Below are 18,599 nucleotides of genomic sequence, written 5' to 3'. Positions count from 1 at the left end.
AAACTGCTGATCTCCTGGGGTTTTCACATACAACAGTATCTAGAGTTTACACAAAATGGTGCAAAAAACAAAAACATTGAGTGAGCTTCAATTCTGTGGATGGAAACAAATGCCTTGTTGATAAGAGAGGTCAGAGGAAAATGGCCAGATTGGGTTGAGCTGCCAGGAAGGATATAGTAACTCATATAATCACTCTTTACAACTGCGGTGAGCAGAAAAGCAGCTCAACATGCAACAGCAGAAGACCACATTGGGCTCCACTCCTGCAGCCAAGAACAGGAATCTTAGAATCAAGAACAAGTTCCTATTAAAGTTGCCAGCGAGTGTACAACCGTATGTGGCCAAGCATCACAGGTTAAAAATATCACTGCTACAGATTACAAAAATCTTAATTTTCTTTGCATTAAAAATGCAATTTTGGCACATAACACATACATTTAGCATATATTCATCATGGACAGTTCTTACAGTCAATTATTACAATTTGAACATGATGCAACAATACACACCAAGCAATATAACACTGAATCAAATGTTGAGAGGCTCTCAAAAAAAGTGGCTTGGAGAGTGAGTCTAAAAATACCAAGTGCCTTAGAGGAGGGTGTGTCTCGAGCAGTCAGCTTGCCCTAAGAAAGTTAAAGAAAGTCACAAAGCGTCAGTCGATCCTCCCTGTGACATCATCGGCCCAGCTTAAATAAGAAGGCCTCAAACCAAGAGATCAGGACCACTCTCCTGGGACTACGGCTTCTTCACCTGTGCCCTTTCTCCCCTCCATCTAAGCTGCATCATGGTGTGTACTTGGGAATATCTCTCTCTATTTCTCTTTTTTTTTGTCTGGAAAACTATCTTTGCGATCTCTGCGCAAAAATTCGGGATTATGTTTGGCAAAGGATGCTGGTGATCCCTTTTTCCCGAAGTGATTTGAGACAACGCTGGGATCATTTCACTGTTCACAAAGATACATCAGAGAGATGGTTTTAAATAGATGTGTTTTTAAGAAATTCCAGTATTTATGCCCAGACAAAATCTTAAGGGTTTTAGTAATGTTACTACATTTCTTTGTAACCATTGTACATTGTAATCAAGAATGATTTTGTATTTGTGTCTTTGCCAGGCTGATTTCACTAGTGACCAGATTGAGGGTGAGTATGCAAATGTTCTGGAGAAATGATATCAAGATTTATTTATTTATGTATTAGTACAGCCATAGATTCATCAGCAAAATAGTCTTAGTAGTACACCTGTATAGTGAAATAAATATACATTTTCAAAAATAGGTCTTCACCCCCACACACACACATCTCATTATCTCTAGCCGGTTTATCCTGTTCTACCTATCCCAGCTGACTATATACTTATATATATAGTTACCAACGCAATATGATTGCATGATGAACAAGTTTTAAAGGTTTTATTTTCTTGCATTCTGTCCATAACACAATCAAAAGTTCTTTAATTAAACCATAAACCTAAAGATAAATCTCACTTTAGCACCATGAAACAGACGTCCCAATCTCCAATTAATGAGGATAAACATGTCAAACTTGTAGGTTGAACGGTTACGTTGTCATGCAGCTAGCCATATAATGATGTTGTTTGAGGTTTTCAGTGCTAGCATGGAATAAAAGTGTGTGAAATTGCTGTAGATACATTTTTACTACTGTGTATTTTTGATGATAGTAAGTTGAACGTTATGTAATTGATCACTAGCATTGAAATACCAACCAAACCCAAGGACGACTCAAGAAAAGTGAAGCTAAATATAGCTTCTAGCAGAGCATGTGCTGTAGTGTCCATAAATACATAAAGGTTTGAATGTGATCTACATGATGTAGGACTTTAAATATATATTTTAAAAAAAACTATTAATGCATTATGTTTGGAACACCATAGGAGAATATATTGGAATATATCAAGCATGTGTGTGTTAAAAATGCTTGTGTTTAAGCAACATGATCCAAGGATGCAATGCAGCTGTTACATTAGAGATTTAAGGTGATGGCGAATTAGTATTGATTCCCAACTAAACTTCTGGAACATGATCTATTGAGCCAACATTGTTTTGCTCCCAACCATAATAAACATGCTGATCCCTTAATCTCCAACATATTTCTCTAGAGTTAGCATCATATTTAGCATGCTACACGCCTTCCCGTTTTGATAGAATCGCAGGCAGGTCTACAGTTGCAGTCCCCAAAAAAGACATCTAGTTAACTCACAGTTATGGATTACGCCTCAGTCAGCATTCCCCTGTTACACTTGTCCATGTTTGGCGAAAGCTGCTTTCTTAAGACGTATCGGCTAACACACTCCCAAATGGCGCCCAAAAGAGGGACAGCTGGTCCTCACAAGGCCATCAATCTGTGACTGGATCACTTTCCATTTCGACCCATAGAAATAACACTGCCAACTGAGGGTCACTCCTTGTCTTCTTGACTATACACTTGGCCTTGTTAATTAGCACAGGGTGTCAAGAGCAAAAGGGACTAACTTCACTTTCTTTCTTTGACCTTAAGGGAAAAATAAGCATGATATCAATGACACTTTAAAATGGTCATGAAATAAATTAAAAATAGATATGAATTACAGATATGTAACAGATTGTGACCACCAAAGTCTGCTGCTACCTTGATACATACCATATAATGGGCAAATTGAGGCCTGAATATATTTTAATCTCCTTTCTCCAGACTTCAAAGAGGCCTTTGGTCTCTTTGACAGAGTTGGCGACAACAAGATTGCCTACAACCAGATTGCTGACATGATGCGTGCACTGGGACAAAACCCAACCAACAAAGACGTCAAGAAAATTCTGGGTGATCCATCTGCCGAAGGCAAGAGCCCCACCTACATTTTCTTTCCTTACATATTTTGTTTAATGCTAGGAGACAGATTTAAAATTATTTTTTTAAAAACACACATTAAAAAAATGGCATGGTGTAGGGCATGACACTTGGTCACCTTGACACTTTGCGTTATCCATTGCTTAAAAAAAAGAATTATAAGCTACAACACTGGGTCATTTTGCTAAGCACTGGAATTCATATTAAACTATAAGTCCCATAACTTAACCCAACCAGACTATGAAATTTATCATGGATTTTATTAAGTCTAACTTTAGTTTTCCTTTGCTAGCTTATACAGTCAAAGAAACTTTATCCATTACTGAAGGTAAAGATGCAAAAAAAAAAAATTAACTCATTTAAAAATTTATTTGCTTTTCTGTTTTTGTGGTATTTGTTTTTGCTAGGATACACCAACACAATCTTTCAAATGATTGAAACATATTACATTTACAGGCTAAGATCTTGCTAAGCTCTGGGTCACCTTTAAATTTCCATTGGTAGCTTATACAATTTAACAGAGTTGAATATATTAAAAATGTAGCATCTAGGAGACCAAGTCAAACCCTCAACACTCAATCCTTAAAAATCGGCTTTTAAAAACTAAGGCATCACTCATCACCTTGCTTAGCTTTTGTCTTTAGATTATATACTTAGCATGTTCCCTACACCTGTTTGCTCGAGATTTCTAGCTCTGAATTATGGCCACCTGTTTTGCTATCACGGAGCCTCTTTTTTTCTTTGGGCTGCATGTTATGTAATTGGTGTTAATGATGGATATGGTCCATTTTCAGACATGGCCAACAAGAGGATCGACTTTGATGCTTTCCTCCCCATGTTGAAGACTGTGGATGCTATCCAGAAGGGAACTTTCGATGACTACGTTGAGGGTCTGCGTGTGTTCGACAAGGAAGGCAATGGCACAGTGATGGGTGCTGAGCTGCGCATTGTGCTGTCCACACTGGGTGAGTGAATGAGTAGAGGATTGTGGGCAATGGTTGTAGGATTTAGTGATTTTTAAGTGTCTTTGCCTTTCTGTTGCCTTTCATGATTTGGCCAAGTGGGAGAAAGTCAAAGAACCTCAAACACTACCATAGAAAATGATGGTTCCAAATACATTTACCTTAGTTTTTGATGTATTTTCTGGTAGGAAGTCCAAGAATTTGATTAAGAATTGATGGAATAAACTTGTAACATTGAAGTTCTATCCTTCTACAGGAGAAAGGATGGCTGAGCCTGAGGTCGACGCTTTGATGCAAGGGCAGGAGGATGAGAACGGATCTGTCAACTATGAAGGTACAGTTTCCAAACAAACCAAGCTAACATTCAGCCTCCTCACAAAAACCCAAACCCCTCATAGATAACTTTATGCCATGGATCACTTGATGCATGGTACATCATCATGCATTGCTAATTAAGTTAATTTTAGCTAGCTGGGCCTTTGCTGTTTTTCATATCTGATGTTTGCCTCCTTGTCATTTTACAGCCTTTGTCAAGCACATCCTGTCTGTGTAAGAAGCCCCCCCCAAGGGAGTGGTGAGCCAAAGGTGGTGTATCTACAGACCCCATGGTGTCAAGACGTCAACTATGTTTTCGAAGACCAACCAAACAACAACAAAAAAAAAGGACTATGAGATGTAATTTCTAAACATATTCTCTCTCTTTTTTTTTTTGCCTTTTGCCCACATTGCCTCTCTCTGGAAGTTAGCCCCACCCCAATGCAGTTTTTTTGGCCCTTGCATCTTTCCTTTCTGCTCAGCCCGGGGACAGCTTTCCACAGTTGGGTGGAAATCGAGGGAATAGTCACCGTCCACTCATCAAGTGAGGGTGCGTTTTCTGTTCTCCTCAGCCACCTGTGACACTCCAGCCGTGCTAAAGGCACGACACTTGGACGCCGTCACCACTGCCCAGACCTCACACACTCATGTTTCACAATAAACTCTTTTTCCAAAAGTTCCTATTGGTCTTTGTTTTTGTTCTTACAAAAGCACTGCAATTTTTCATTGACGACTGAAAATTCAGCATGACATCAGAAACTGGTTAGTTATTTTATGATGATTTAAAATAATAATAATAATAATAATAATAATAATAATAATAAATTATACAGTACTATGCAAAAGTCTTCGGCCCCCTATTTTTTTCATGCAAACTTTGTTATAGATTTCTATTTTATGACTTCTACATTAATGAGTCAGTACAAAAACATTTTAGAGTTCCAAACGTTCGTTTTCCAGCACAAAATTAAAGGTTACAGAAACAAAAATGTTTGTATCTGAGCAGGATATTCCATAAAAGAGCACTTTTCAGATTAAAAAAAGAAAACATCATTAAGGCTACTGGGTTTTGGTACAAAATTAAGAAGCAAGTGTGACAGTCAAAGTGTCCAGAAGAACTGTGGCTGGTTCTGCAAGATGCTCAGTAAAACCTACAGCTCATTTCCTTATAAAACTGCACTAATTGTACCTGAGACTGCTATTTTTTAAAGCAAAGGGTTGTCTCACACCAAATACTGACTTTGTTTCATTTATTATGGCTTACTGGTTTTTATATATTTTTTTTTTTTTTAATGTTGAAACATTTCATTTCATTATTTTTTTAAAGCCAGTTTCGGTCGAAAGCATTTCTTTACATGTGCCTAAGACTTTTGTGCAATACTTTACACACACACACACACACACACACACACACACACACAAGAAAAAAATGAAGCAAACAATATTTAAAATAAAAAAAGTACAATATTCAATAAAATGTTATAACATTAACACAGAAAATAAGTAATATCATAAATATTCCAAATATATGTATATGCACAAGTAAAACTTGTATACAAATAATATTAAATAATATTTATCAACTTTATATCATTTTATAGTCTGCAGTCATGAGTGTAAATAATTAAGACACTGATGCGAGGAATTTTTCTCTTCAAATTATTCACTTGATTTTTTTAATAATTTAATCAAAATTATTATGATATGATTAAATGATAATTACTATAAGATGGTGTACTTAATGCTAAGCTGCTAAATAAACACCTGGAAAGTGCGCCATTGTATAAGAAATACAACCTGCCCTATTAATTGTGCTGTAATTTGTGTTTTCAATTAATTTCACCATGGACCATCTCAGGACACAGGTTGCTTTAACAGGAAGTCATCTCATCTCATCTCATCTCATCTCATCTCATCTCATTATCTCTAGCCGCTTTATCCTGTTCTACAGGGTCGCAGGCAAGCTGGAGCCTATCCCAGCTGACTACGGGCAAAAGGCGGGGTACACTCTGGACAAGTCGCCAGGTCATCACAGGGCTGACACATAGACACAGACAACCATTCACACTCACATTCAGACCTACGCTCAATTTAGAGTCACCAGTTAACCTAACCTGCACGTCTTTGGACTGTGGGGGAAACTGGCGCACCCGGAGGAAACCCACGTGGACACGGGGAGAACATGCAAACTCCGCACAGAAAGGCCCTCGCCGGCCACGGGGCTCAAACCTGGACCTTCTTGTTGTGAGGCGACAGCGCTAACCACTACACCACTGTGCCGCCACAGGAAATCATAACTTTAATAAATTGTGTTTAGTCATTTTGACAAATTAAATTGTACAGTAGGGAATTAACATTTGCTACTAAGGTAGTAATGGGTGAGACGATCCATTTTTCAGTCAGTATTAACTGAGCAGAGATTTCGCAAAAAAGACAGCGAGATAAAAACATAGGCATGCTATTCCAGAAATATCCATGTCTTGCTGAAACCTGGGTGTCATGTGATGGTGAAAAGGAAAAGATTAATTGAAAGAAAAGTCATTGGCATAACTGTGGTAAAAGAAGACATCTGAGATCCATTACAGAAAGAAACAGAAGCGGACCGAGCACTGAACCCTGTGGGACACCTGTCGAAAATTCCTCTTGTTATGTAGGACATTGGCTCAGCATGACATCGATCCCATAGCTGGTCCTCATGGACTGATAGTGTGGTTGACTATACTGAGAGATCCAGGAAGATCAAGACAAGAGATCATAGATGATTACACAGAAAATAACCTACAAATAGACAGGATAACAGCTGCTTTTGGTCCACACTGTTAACAAATTAAGCAGTCATGTTAACTCTTTCACTTCAATGCTGTTGTAAATGAGGACAGCATGGTGGTGTAGTGGTTAGCACTGTCACCTCTCAGCAAGACGTTTCTGGGTTTGAGACCAGTGGCCGACGGGGGCCTTTCTCTGTGGAGTTTGCATGTTCTCCCTGTGTCTGTGTGGGTTTCCTCCAGGTGCTTCGGTTTCCCCGACAGTCTAAAGGCATGCAGGTTGGAACTGACGCTGATGTCTGTGCTCATTGTTATGGTGACCATGGGAGTTAGCAGTTTAATTTGTATAAAAATGTTAAATCCTTTGTGTGCATAGATGTATGAAATCATGTAATTTCTTTTGATTTGTACTCACTGGATATTGTCCTTTGTCATAACCGTAAACTTTTTTTGTATATCACGTGACCACTGAATAGCCTATTTATATGGCCTGGAAGTTCTAGTGTGAGAGGACTTGAATGGCAAAGAGAGACATAAATTTTTAACGCTCCTGGTTATACAAATTCTACTGCTGGTTTACAAGGCAAACATGGTAAAAGACTTTTTAAGTATTTTTGTACTTGAATTTACAAGTGTCAGAGTATGTGTTCTTTGATCTTGTGTGTGAATGTATGTATTTGTTTGTTTTCTGTTGTCCATGTAGTTTTCATGGTGTTCCAGAAATAAATGTATGGACATCAGTAGAGACGTGGACTGAGTTTGTGACCAGCGGGTAGTTACACAGGTTAGTTTAATTGGTGGCTCTAAATTGACCATAGGTGTGAGTGCGAGTGTGACTGGTTGTTTGTCTCTATGTGCCAGCCCTGTGATGATCTGGCAACTGGTCCAGGGTGTACCCCGCCTCTCACCCATAGTCAGCTGGGATTGGCTCCAGCTTGCCCGCGACCCTGCACAGGATAAGCAGTTATGGATAATGGATGGATGGATCTTGTAATCTGTGTTTCAGAGGGTTTTATGGTCTAGACATCTAGTCTAGTCTAGATGTCTGAGGAAATGAGAAAAACACTCAATTTTTCCCCTTTGAGTACCCATACACAATCCATTTCACATTCCTTATATTTTTAATAAACATTATATTATTTTCACTGGCAACTATAAAAATAAATTACAATTATCACCATTCAATTATGTTTCCAAAATTCAATTATGTTTCCAATATTATTCATGTTATTTTTGCAGTCTATTGTGAAATTACTTTTTACAGTTTACCCCAGAAAATATGTTTATAAACTTTATATATTATTGTTGAATCTACTACAACGATCAATTGGATTCATAAACTTTCAGTTGTATTGTTTTAAACATGTAATTTTTACAAACTACAACAAAAAGCCATTTATATTTATAACCTTAATATTTTTTCGGTCTATGACAAAAATAAAGAATTACATTTATAAACTTTATATTATTTTTAGGGTCTATGACAAAAGAAATGGTTTATAAAACTTGCTATAATATTTATAGTCTATTTATACATTATTTTTTACAAATTAACACAATCAATTAATTGTATTTATAAAGTTCATATTTTTACAGCTTACCACAAAAATGTTATATTTCTAAACCTTTTTTTAACAAATGACTGTAAATAAATAAATAAAGTTTAAAAAGGTAAAAATAATAAAAATAAATTTTTTTCTTTACAAATCACTGTAAACATTTAATATTTATAAACTTTATATTATTTTCAAAAAAAGTAAATCACATCAGTAAACTTAATATAATTTTTACAGTCTACCACAAAAATAAACATTTATATACATTATATTATTCTTTATAATGAGATGCAGAGCATGTGGGAAGGAGAATGTTGAGGATGGAGCTGCCAGGCAAACGAAGATGAGGAATTACAAAGGAATAAAATTGATGAGCCACACCATGAAGCTATGGAGGCGAGATTGAGAAGAGAGGTAGCAATCTGTGAACAGCAGTACGGCTTTATGCCAAGGAAGAGCACGTCGGATGCAATTTCTGCTTTAAGAATGTTAATGGAGAAGTACAGAGAAGGCCAGAGAAAGCTACACTGTGTGTTTGTAGACCTGGAGAAGGCATACGATAGAGTGCCGAGAGATGAGATATAGTATCGTCTGAGAAAGTGTGGAGTGAATGAGAAGTATATTAGAGTGGTACAAGACATGTATGAGAACAGTGAAACAGCAGTGAGGTGTGCAGTTGGAACAACTGAATGGTTCAAGGTGAAGGTGGGGCTTCATCAAGGATCTGCTTTGAGTCCTTTCTTGTTTGCCATAGTGATGGATAGCTTGACGGACGAAGTGAGGCAAGAGTCACCATGGAACATGATGTTTGCAGATGATATTGTGATATGTGGTGAAAGTAGAAAGGAGGTTGAGTTGGGTTTGGAGAGATGGAGGTATGCATTCGAACGAAGAGGAATGAAGGTGAACAGAATACATGTGCATCAGTGAGAACGGGGATGAGAGTGTAGTGAAGATGCAAGGAGTAGACGTAAAGAAAGTTGGTGAATTCAAGTACCTGGGGTCAACTGTGCAGGAAAATGGGGGCTGCGATAGTGAGGTGAGAAAGAGAGTGCAGGCAGGGTGGAGCAGTTGGAGAAGGATTTCGGGAGTCATTTGTGTCCCAGCAAAAGTGAAAGGTAAGATGTATAAGAGAGTAGTGAGACCCGCTGTGATGTATGGATTGGAGACCGTACCCTTAACGAAGAGATCTCATCTCATCTCATTATCTCTAGCCGCTTTATCCTGTTCTACAGGGTCGCAGGCAAGCTGGAGCCTATCCCAGCTGACTACGGGCGAAAGGCGGGGTACACCCTGGACAAGTCGCCAGGTCATCACAGGGCTGACACATAGACACAGACAACCATTCACACGCACATTCACACCTACGGTCAATTTAGAGTCACCAGTTAACCTAACCTGCATGTCTTTGGACTGTGGGGGAAACCGGAGCACCCGGAGGAAACCCACGCGGACACGGGGAGAACATGCAAACTCCACACAGAAAGGCCCTCGCCGGCCCCGGGGCTCGAACCCAGGACCTTCTTGCTGTGAGGCGACAGCGCTAATCACTACACCACCGTGCCGCCCTAACGAAGAGATAGGAGGCAAATTTGGAGGTGGCGGAGTTGAGGATGTTAAGGTTTGCGATGGAAGGTTGGACAGGATAAGGAACGAGCACATCAGAGGGACAGCACATGTGGAGAGCTTGGGAATGAAGCTAAGAGAGATGAGACTGAGATGGTACGGGCACATCCTGAGAAGAGATGCAGAGCATGTTGGAAGGAGAATGTTGAGGATGGAGCTGCCAGGCAAACGAAAATGAGGAGATGCATGGATGTGGTGAGAGAGGACATGAAAGTGGCAGGTGTGGTAGAGAAGGATGCAGAAGACAGGGAGCAATGGAGACGAAAGATCTGCTGTGGCGACCCCTAATCAGGAGCAGCCAAAAGAAGACTCTATTATTCTTTACTGTTTACTACAAAAAGTTGCTTATTTTTATAATTTTTATTTTTTTAAGTCTACCACAGGACATAGATTATGTTTATAAATTTATATTTTATTTTTTCCAGCGACAATCCAGATGTCAATGAGAAAACGAAGTGCATTTTGTCACAACGCTTTCAGTTTGTCCCTTTTCGACACCCGTATGCAGTTCCACTTCCGGAAAGTTTTTGCGACGATGGCGTCTGTGCAGCACCGCGGCGATGGGCCTCGGGCTGGAGGTGAAATTATCAACGCTAATTCTCATTTTAGTACAAAAAGAAGTTTGGCTGCTGTTTACTTTTATATGGGTTATTTTTTATACGAAAGATTACAAGTAATGCACGAAAATATAAGATATTGTCGCAGGCAGCTATGTTAGCTTAGCGAACGGGTTTTAAAACTGTGATTTTTATTTCCATGTTTAAAAGAAATGGTTGGATTTGCTCTTAATACAGCAGAATATCTAATTTAGTTTAGTAGTTTTTTGCAATTATAGGAAATAATTTCTCTCTTAACCTGCTTTTTAATTTTGTACTACGAGGCTAACGGAGCTAACAAGGAATGAAAGCTTATTTATTATGGCACCAGTTTAGCATCATGAAACCTACAAGTCGAAATCATCACAGTTTCCCCATCAGTGCCCTCCGGCTGTAATATGACTTTAACATGCACTGTGTAAGGAGTAAAACACGTTTGGGCTGTGCTGTTGTAGGAAACTAATCAAAGACAGAGTGGTGTAATGATCCTAAGTTACTGTAATGACCCTGAAGTTGATAATTTCCCAATTTCAACACATCCCGAAGTGTTTTTCCTCCTCAAGGCCAATTTATGCTGACAACGCAGTCCTCGCAGACGGTGTCGCAGATAGCATCTGCGTAGCCCCCCACCTTCGCAGACGCTCTGCGCAGCCCCCCACCTTCGCAGACGCTCTGCGCGCACCTCCCAAAAATTGTGACCACCGCAGAAGCCTCGCAGACAGCGTCGCAGACAAGAGGGCTCTGATTGGTCCACTCTACATCCGCTGTACACGCACTTCCGCTTCCCTACTTTCCTGGTTTGGTTTGTTTTCACGACCGCCATTTTTAAAAACACGAGCGAAGATGGAGCAGCACGAAGAGCGGTTGATCGAGGAAGTACGTACATCTATACGACTCCAGTTCTAGTCATTATAAGTAACCAGAGGATAAACACTCCACTAACCACACCCACCAACTACTCCTAGCGACTTCGCACCCCCTTGCGTTGTAGCGGTGAATAACATCGCGCACGCCTATTACTCCCCGCTCAACGATAAATTACAACTGTCTGCGAAAAGCTGTCTGCGAAAGCCTTGTCGCAAGAGCATGCAGAGGCCTTTATACTGCAGCGATTTGCCAGTGGTTGCATTTTATATCCATTTTTTTTTTTACAGTTTTTATCCATTTAGAGTTACATTTTATCATTTTACAACTGTACTGCTTTTTGAGCTGCTGTTCCAGAAAATGATTCAACACCTTTAGACTAATCCAGTTCTTTAGCAGCACTGTGGCATAATGCGACCTAAACCCGAAAATTCCTTGAGAGAGATAACAAAGTGAAACACGTAAAACTCTAGCAGGTTAGTTTAGCTCAGTTAAGCTGATGGAGGTGGATAGACGAGTAGAAGTTGAGCTTCTCTGCTCCCCAGCAGCACTTCTGAGCAGGTCCTCCTGACGTCCCTCATCTTCCAGGTAACTGTATCTCTCCTTTGGCCACCACGGCTACGGTCGCTCACCTTGGTAAGTTGTTTCGCCTCCAGCAGGAGCGGAGGAGAAGGCAAACGGTGGGAAAAGTAACACTGTCTCCAACAGCCCTGGAGGAGGAGGAGATGGAGGAGGTCTAGGGAAACGGCCAGCCGACAAGGACGAGCTCCAGAACCAGCCAGCACCTCCCAAAATCCCCAAACCGGGCATCAGTAGCACTAAGAAGCCTGCTCCTATTTCCATCAAGCTAGGAGCTAGTGTGAGTAGTACTAATAATATTACAAGCAAGAGACAAGTCCATCATCTTGCCTGTAGTTTTTCTTGTGGGCGTGGTTTGTATATCCTTGGTCGTAACTATGTACAGCTTCTAATATTAACTAGTAATTAAATAATCGCAGCCCAGAGCTAATGTTGTGGAACTGAAGAAACATCAGATCACACCACACATGCCATAGGATTGGACTGAAGAATCATCATTCGAGCCATTCATTTGGATTTGTTCCTGTTACAGAATCATAGCTAATTTTCAAAACATTGCAAAAAAAAAACTTAATTTAATGGTGAGTTAGATAAGCTTAGTCCTTTTTTTTTGTTATTGTTGAAAGATTAGGTCTCTAACAGGTGAGTGTAGTGCGTGAATAATTGAATACTTCCCGCACATGTTCATGAAGCTCCACCCCCAAAATCTGAGGTGGCCCTTAGGTAGAGTATCTAATAAAGATATTTAAGTCACTGCCTAAAGACCGGAGCTCCTGGTGAGTTTATGAGCAAAATATTTGCAAGGACACAAAATCAACCTGAATAGAATGTTATAGCACCGTGAATGAACCATGGAATTGTGTTGTGTTTCACCTCAATAAATTGCTGTATTGTCTTGTGACAGTGATGCCAATAATGAGATATGCATCACAGTTACAAATACATATTTCCTTACGAATTACATCCTTTCTTTGACACCTCATGCCATGTGCCAGAAACAACACCACCACGTTTATTATGGTGTGACTCTGCTGGGTGCCTGGTGGACAGCAGTGAACCAGCGTGTTCACTTTACATCATTACTATATAGTTACCATCGAATATCAAACTTGAAATGTCATATAATTGTCTGGTTGCATCTGTCACGTGCAGCGCCATTAGGACTAATTACCATGCACCTGTTCCTGATCAGAGCTCAATCACAGCAAAACTATCAACTGTCCAACAAGCGAGTGGACTAATAAAACTGTTTTAACTAGTTTTATATGAAACTTTCATGAATGTTTTCAGTGAAATGTGTTAGTAAATAATCCCACATTTTTTTAAAAAGCAAATTAAAAATAAGTACGGAATAAAAATCCATCTGTCTTATGTAAATACAATACAAATTTTGTCTGGTAGTCAGGTGTTTGAGATACAGTATGTTTCCTTGCACTTATGGTCAGGTTCCCTGTGGTGGCATGCATTTTTCATTTGTACGAATGGACATCATACGGCCAAGCCATCAAAAATCGGGTCAATGCATTATCAGATTCTGTTAAGTTTGGAGCTCCGCTCTACTATAAAGTGAATGACAGGAGGTGCATCCTAACAGATTTTCTCAGCCTAATCTATTGTTTGTCTTTTGTGTTCTGGATATCTTCCAGGTTTTTTATTATCCCCCGCTGGCCTAAAGGCCCGAAGGGGGATTATTTCGTGGCAATGTCCGTCCATCCCTCCCTCCATGGAAGGGTGCTCACCTTCGGAAGTCAACTCCTCTCACAATTTGTGGAGGATTTTCACGAAATTTGACAAGAGGCATTGTTATATGTCGGTACTACGCAAATTGTAATTTCGTTAAATTGGGTCACATTTTACCAGAGTTACAGCCCTTGATTAACAAAATTATGCTTTGATAATTTCATGAGTGTGTTTTCCTTCTGAAATCAACTCCTCTCTCAATTTTTGGAAGAATTTTATGAAACTTGGCAAAAGGCATTGTTATATGTCGGTAATACGCATATTATTTTGTTCGATTCAGTTGCATTTTACCAGAGTTCTGGCCCTTGATTAACAACTTTGTACTTTCACTATTTCATGAAGGTGTGCTTGCCTTCTATCAACTCCTCTCACAATTTTTGGACGAATTTCTCGAAGCTTGGCAAAAAACATTGTTATATGACGGTAATACGCATATTGTGATTTTAATTTCGTTTGTGAAAATTTTACCAAAGTTTTGACCCTTGATTAAATAACTTGTACTTTGACAATTTCATGAGGGTGTATGATGTTCTGAAATCAACTCCTCTCACAATTTGTGGAGGAATTTCACCAAACTTGACAAAAGGCTTTCTTACCGTCAAGCTGGAAAGTCTGCACACCCATTTCATTTTTTCCACGTTTTATTACATTACAGACTTATTCTACAATAGACTGAGTTCATTTTTTGTCACACAATTCTACACAAAATGGCCCATAATAACAAAGTGAAAGCAGGTTTTTAGAAAATATTTAATTTTATTTTACTAACAAAAATAGGTTATTTAGGGGTTACATATCTGTACACACCCTAAGCCTAATACTTGGTTGATGCACCTTTGGCAGCAATTATAGATTCAAGGCATCTTGGGAAAGAAGCTACGAGCTTGGTACACTTGTTTCTGGACATTTTTGCCCATTCCTCTTGGGATGTCCTTGCAAGCTCCATCAGGTTGGATGGAGAGCATCGGTACACAGCCATTTTTCAGCTCCTTCCACAGATATTCAAGTGGATTCAGGTCTGGGCTCTGGCTGGGCCACTCAAGGACATTCACAGACTTTCTCTGAAGCCACTCCTTTGATCTCTCGGCTGTGTGCTTTGGGTCGTTATGTTGGAAGGTAAACCTTCATCCCAGTCTGAGGTCCAGAGTGTTCTGGAGCAGGTTTTCTTCAAGGATCTCGGTGTACTTAGCTGCATTCATCTTTCCCTCTATCAGGACTAGTCACCCCGTTCCTGCTGCTGAAAAACATCTCCACGTCATGATGCTGCCACCGCCATGCTTCACTGTGGGAATGGCATTAGCCAGGTGATGAGCAGTGCCTGGTTTCCTCCAGATGTGACGCTTGGTATTCAGGCCAAAAAGTTCAATTTTGGTTTCATCACACCAGAGAATCTTGTTTCTCATGGTTTGAGAGTCCTCCAGGTGCCTTTTGGCAAATTCCAAGTGGGCTGTCATGTGCCTTTTACTAAGGAGTGGTTTACGTCTGGCCACTCTACCATAAAGGCCTGATTTGTGGAGTGCTGCCTGGATGGTTCATCTTCTGAAAGGTTCTCCCATCTCCACAAGGATGGAGCTCTGTCAGAGTGACGCTCAGGTTCCTGCTCACGTCCCTGGCCAAGGCCCGTCTTCCCCGATCGCTCAGTTTGGCTGGGCGGCCAGGTCTAGGAAGATTTTTGGTGGTTCCAAACTACTTCCATTTACGAATGATGGTGGCCATTGTGCTCTTTGGGACCTGTAAAACTGCAGCAACTTTTCTGTACCCTTCTCCAGATCTATGCCTTAACACAATCCTGTTTCTGAAGTCTGCAAATAATTCCTTCGACCCCATGGTTTGGGGTTTGCTCTGACATGCACCGTCAACTGTGGGACCTTATGTAGGCAGGTCTTGGCAATCCCCAATCATGTCCAATCAATTGAATTTACCACAGGTGGACTCCAGTTAAGTTGTAGAAACATTTCAAGCAGTATCAGTGGAAACAAAATGCACCTCAGCTCACTTTTGGGTGTCGTATCAAAGGGTGTGTACATATATTTTATGTGTTGATTTTTAATAAATTAGCACAAATGTCTAAAAACCTGCTTTCACTGTCATCATGGGCCATTTTGTGTAGAATTTTGTGACAAAAAATGAACTCAATCTTTTGTAAAATAAGTCTGTAATGTAATAAAATGTGGAGAAGGTGAAAGGAGTGTGCAGACTTTCCTGCTTTCCTGTAGAGGACAGTTATACACACATTGAAATTTTGTTTAATTTGGGCAGATTTTACCAGAGTTATGCCCTTGATTATTAACAAACTTGTACTTTGGCAATTTCATCAAGGTGTGCTTGCTTTCTGAAATCAACTTCCCTCGCAATTTTTATCCCCCGCTGGCCGAAAGGCCTGAAGGGGAATTATGTTGTGGCGATGTCTGTCCGTCCGTCCCAGGAAGGGTACTCACCTTCTCAAATCAACTCCTCTCACAATTTTTGGAGGAATTTCACGAAATTTGACGGGATTCTTTTTTTATATGTCGGTAATACGCATATTCCAGTTTCGTTCAATTCAGTCACATTTTCCCAGACTTATGGCATAGTTGCCAGCGGGGGATATTGTGTTCTCAGAGCACTCTTTTTTTTTTTTTTTTTTTTTTTTGCACAGTCGTAATATTTGATTATTTGAACTAGCTACTTGCTTGATTTGGCGCAACTCAGCAAACAGGCGGCTAACGACTTGGATGGCGATCTGCTTGACTAATTATTCTACTGTTTTTGTTAAGTGTTGATTGTGGTTTATATGTGATATGGACGTCTCTCTGAAGCATGTCAAATCTTTTCCAGAAACCGAAGGAAGCAACGCCCATTTTACCCTCCAAAAAACCTGCATCTGTTTTCGATGATGACGATGTGAGTAACTTCTCTCATACACAGACAGGAAGATGTGATGAGATTAGCATTACCCATTGATGTAAAATCCTTCCACCTGTCCTTATAGAGTGAACCAGAGGAGATGCCCCCAGAAGCAAAGATGAGGATGAAGAACATTGGAAGGTTTGTCTGAGATATATATAATAGTTGCAAATCTTTGTAGATAACTGAAGGACATCATTGTAAGGGAGTGCAAGAAGTTTTGTCTAAGTTCATGTTGAGGTGGCGCTATAGTTCACGGATTCATACACCTGCTTAAAACTTTTTTGAAACACTTGGGCATCAATTCAAGGTTCTTGTTTCTCTTGATTCCCATGAACATGCCAAACGTTCCTGATCGAACGAATTTGGTCCTTGAAATTTTCATGCGTGTGACATTTTGTCCATAATCTGCAAGGGAATTGACAGCCAAGTCGCCAGACTGGAAATGTCTCTGCAACATTTTTATATACGGACATCAGGGTGGGAACGTGCTTGGCCCCCTTAATCACTGCTTGCAGCGCTATTTGGTTAATAGACTATTGCAATTAATAACTCATAAGATTAAGGATTGAACAGTCAAAAGCCTGGTCACTCCAAAGGGAAGGGAAGTGGATTACAGCTATTTTATTTGACAATGTGAATGACATTGGGTTTTTTTTGTTTGTTTTTTGTTTTTTTTGGTCAGTCACTATTTTGTCAGGCTGTTACTAGCTCAAAACAAATTTTCTGTCTTTTTATAGGGACACCCCGACTTCAGCGGGCCCCAACTCCTTCAACAAAGGCAAGCAAGGATTCTCCGACCACCAGAAGCTCTGGGAGAGGAAGCTCAAAGCGCAGACGGATCAATAACTCCTGCTGTTATAACTCTGCTTTCAGTCCTTTTTTTGTCCCTTGTTTTTTTTGACAGACTTTTGTAAAATATACATGTACATATGTGATAAGGCTTTCCCAATCCGACGTCGCTTTTTATTGTGATTGTTTTTTTTTTTTTAAACCACAGAATCCTAGCCCTTCATCAACTTATGTGGATGGCATTGACAGTGATTCATATTTTCCTCCAGATATACCACAGTTAGAATATTTGATCAGTTGTAGAGCCAAATACTGATTTGACCAACATTATTAGCAATAAGGAAGTAGATTATTAGATATAGACATGTAGCATCCCTGATGCTGATAAAAATGTGTGGCATCACTGATAATGTACGTAAGAAGAGTAAGAATATGTATTCTGTGTTGTACGATGGTTTCTTTGGGAAAGATGATTAAATCCAACTGATGAGACAAGGTTGTCTTGTTTCAGTCACTTCATTCACCCCATTGTCTTTGGTGAACATGATTTCTTCATATCAACTCGCATCATCCAGAAACCTCCACTGAAAAGCAAATTTCATCTGATAGCACGGTAAATTCAGCACAGAACTATAGATAGCAGTAGTAACTTAAAAGCTTAAAGCACAGAGTAAAAGGGAAAAAAAATAATACACACACACTGGCATTAGGCATGAGAAAACATAAGTGTGGTAAGCATTAAAAGTAATATAGCAACAAAATTAAGGATGACTATAACTGAATTTGTAACTAACTTACTGAATATATTACATAATTTACTGTTTAGCCTATTATTTTAGAAGACTCCATATGCAACTCATGCTTTGAGTTGAAATCATGACAACACTGTTGCTGGGCAACTGGAAAATATGGACATCAAGCATAAGCTAACTAGCTAATTATTGAGGTTTATGATTGAGCTGCTGAGCATGTGTACATTAAAGGTCCCATGGCATGAAATTTTCACTTTCTGAGGTTTTTAACGTTAAAATGAGTTCCTCTGACCTTCTTAAGTCACCCCAGTGGCTAGAAATTT

General features: G+C 39.6%; 2 protein-coding genes across 3 annotated transcripts; both read left to right on the top strand.

Moving 5' to 3' along the window:
• The first annotated feature begins 655 nt into the window (after positions 1–655).
• Positions 656–4,799, top strand: mylz3 (myosin, light polypeptide 3, skeletal muscle). The gene is made up of 6 exons (XM_060899408.1): positions 656–790; positions 1,115–1,142; positions 2,691–2,834; positions 3,638–3,808; positions 4,062–4,139; positions 4,330–4,799. The coding sequence occupies exons 1-6, from the start codon at positions 788–790 to the stop codon at positions 4,356–4,358; spliced, it is 453 nt and encodes a 150-aa protein (XP_060755391.1). The 5' UTR covers positions 656–787; the 3' UTR covers positions 4,359–4,799.
• A 5,780-nt stretch (positions 4,800–10,579) lies between these two features.
• pcnp (PEST proteolytic signal containing nuclear protein) lies at positions 10,580–18,019 on the top strand. Of its 2 annotated transcripts, none has more exons than XM_060898464.1 (5): positions 10,580–10,645; positions 12,187–12,386; positions 16,664–16,729; positions 16,818–16,873; positions 17,473–18,019. In XM_060898464.1, exons 1-5 carry the CDS (start codon positions 10,603–10,605, stop codon positions 17,579–17,581), a joined length of 474 nt encoding a protein of 157 aa, XP_060754447.1. In that variant the 5' UTR covers positions 10,580–10,602; the 3' UTR covers positions 17,582–18,019. The 2 variants fall into 2 exon arrangements, with proteins under 2 accessions (XP_060754447.1, XP_060754446.1); XM_060898463.1 differs by having other exon boundaries at positions 12,184–12,386.
• Positions 18,020–18,599: the final 580 nt, after the last annotated feature.

The sequence above is a fragment of the Neoarius graeffei genome, chromosome 18 (assembly GCF_027579695.1).
Source record: "Neoarius graeffei isolate fNeoGra1 chromosome 18, fNeoGra1.pri, whole genome shotgun sequence".
NCBI classification, from domain to species: Eukaryota; Metazoa; Chordata; class Actinopteri; order Siluriformes; family Ariidae; genus Neoarius; species Neoarius graeffei.
The sequence above is the reverse complement of the archived record's forward strand: the minus strand, read 5'-3'. Positions and strand labels throughout refer to the sequence as shown.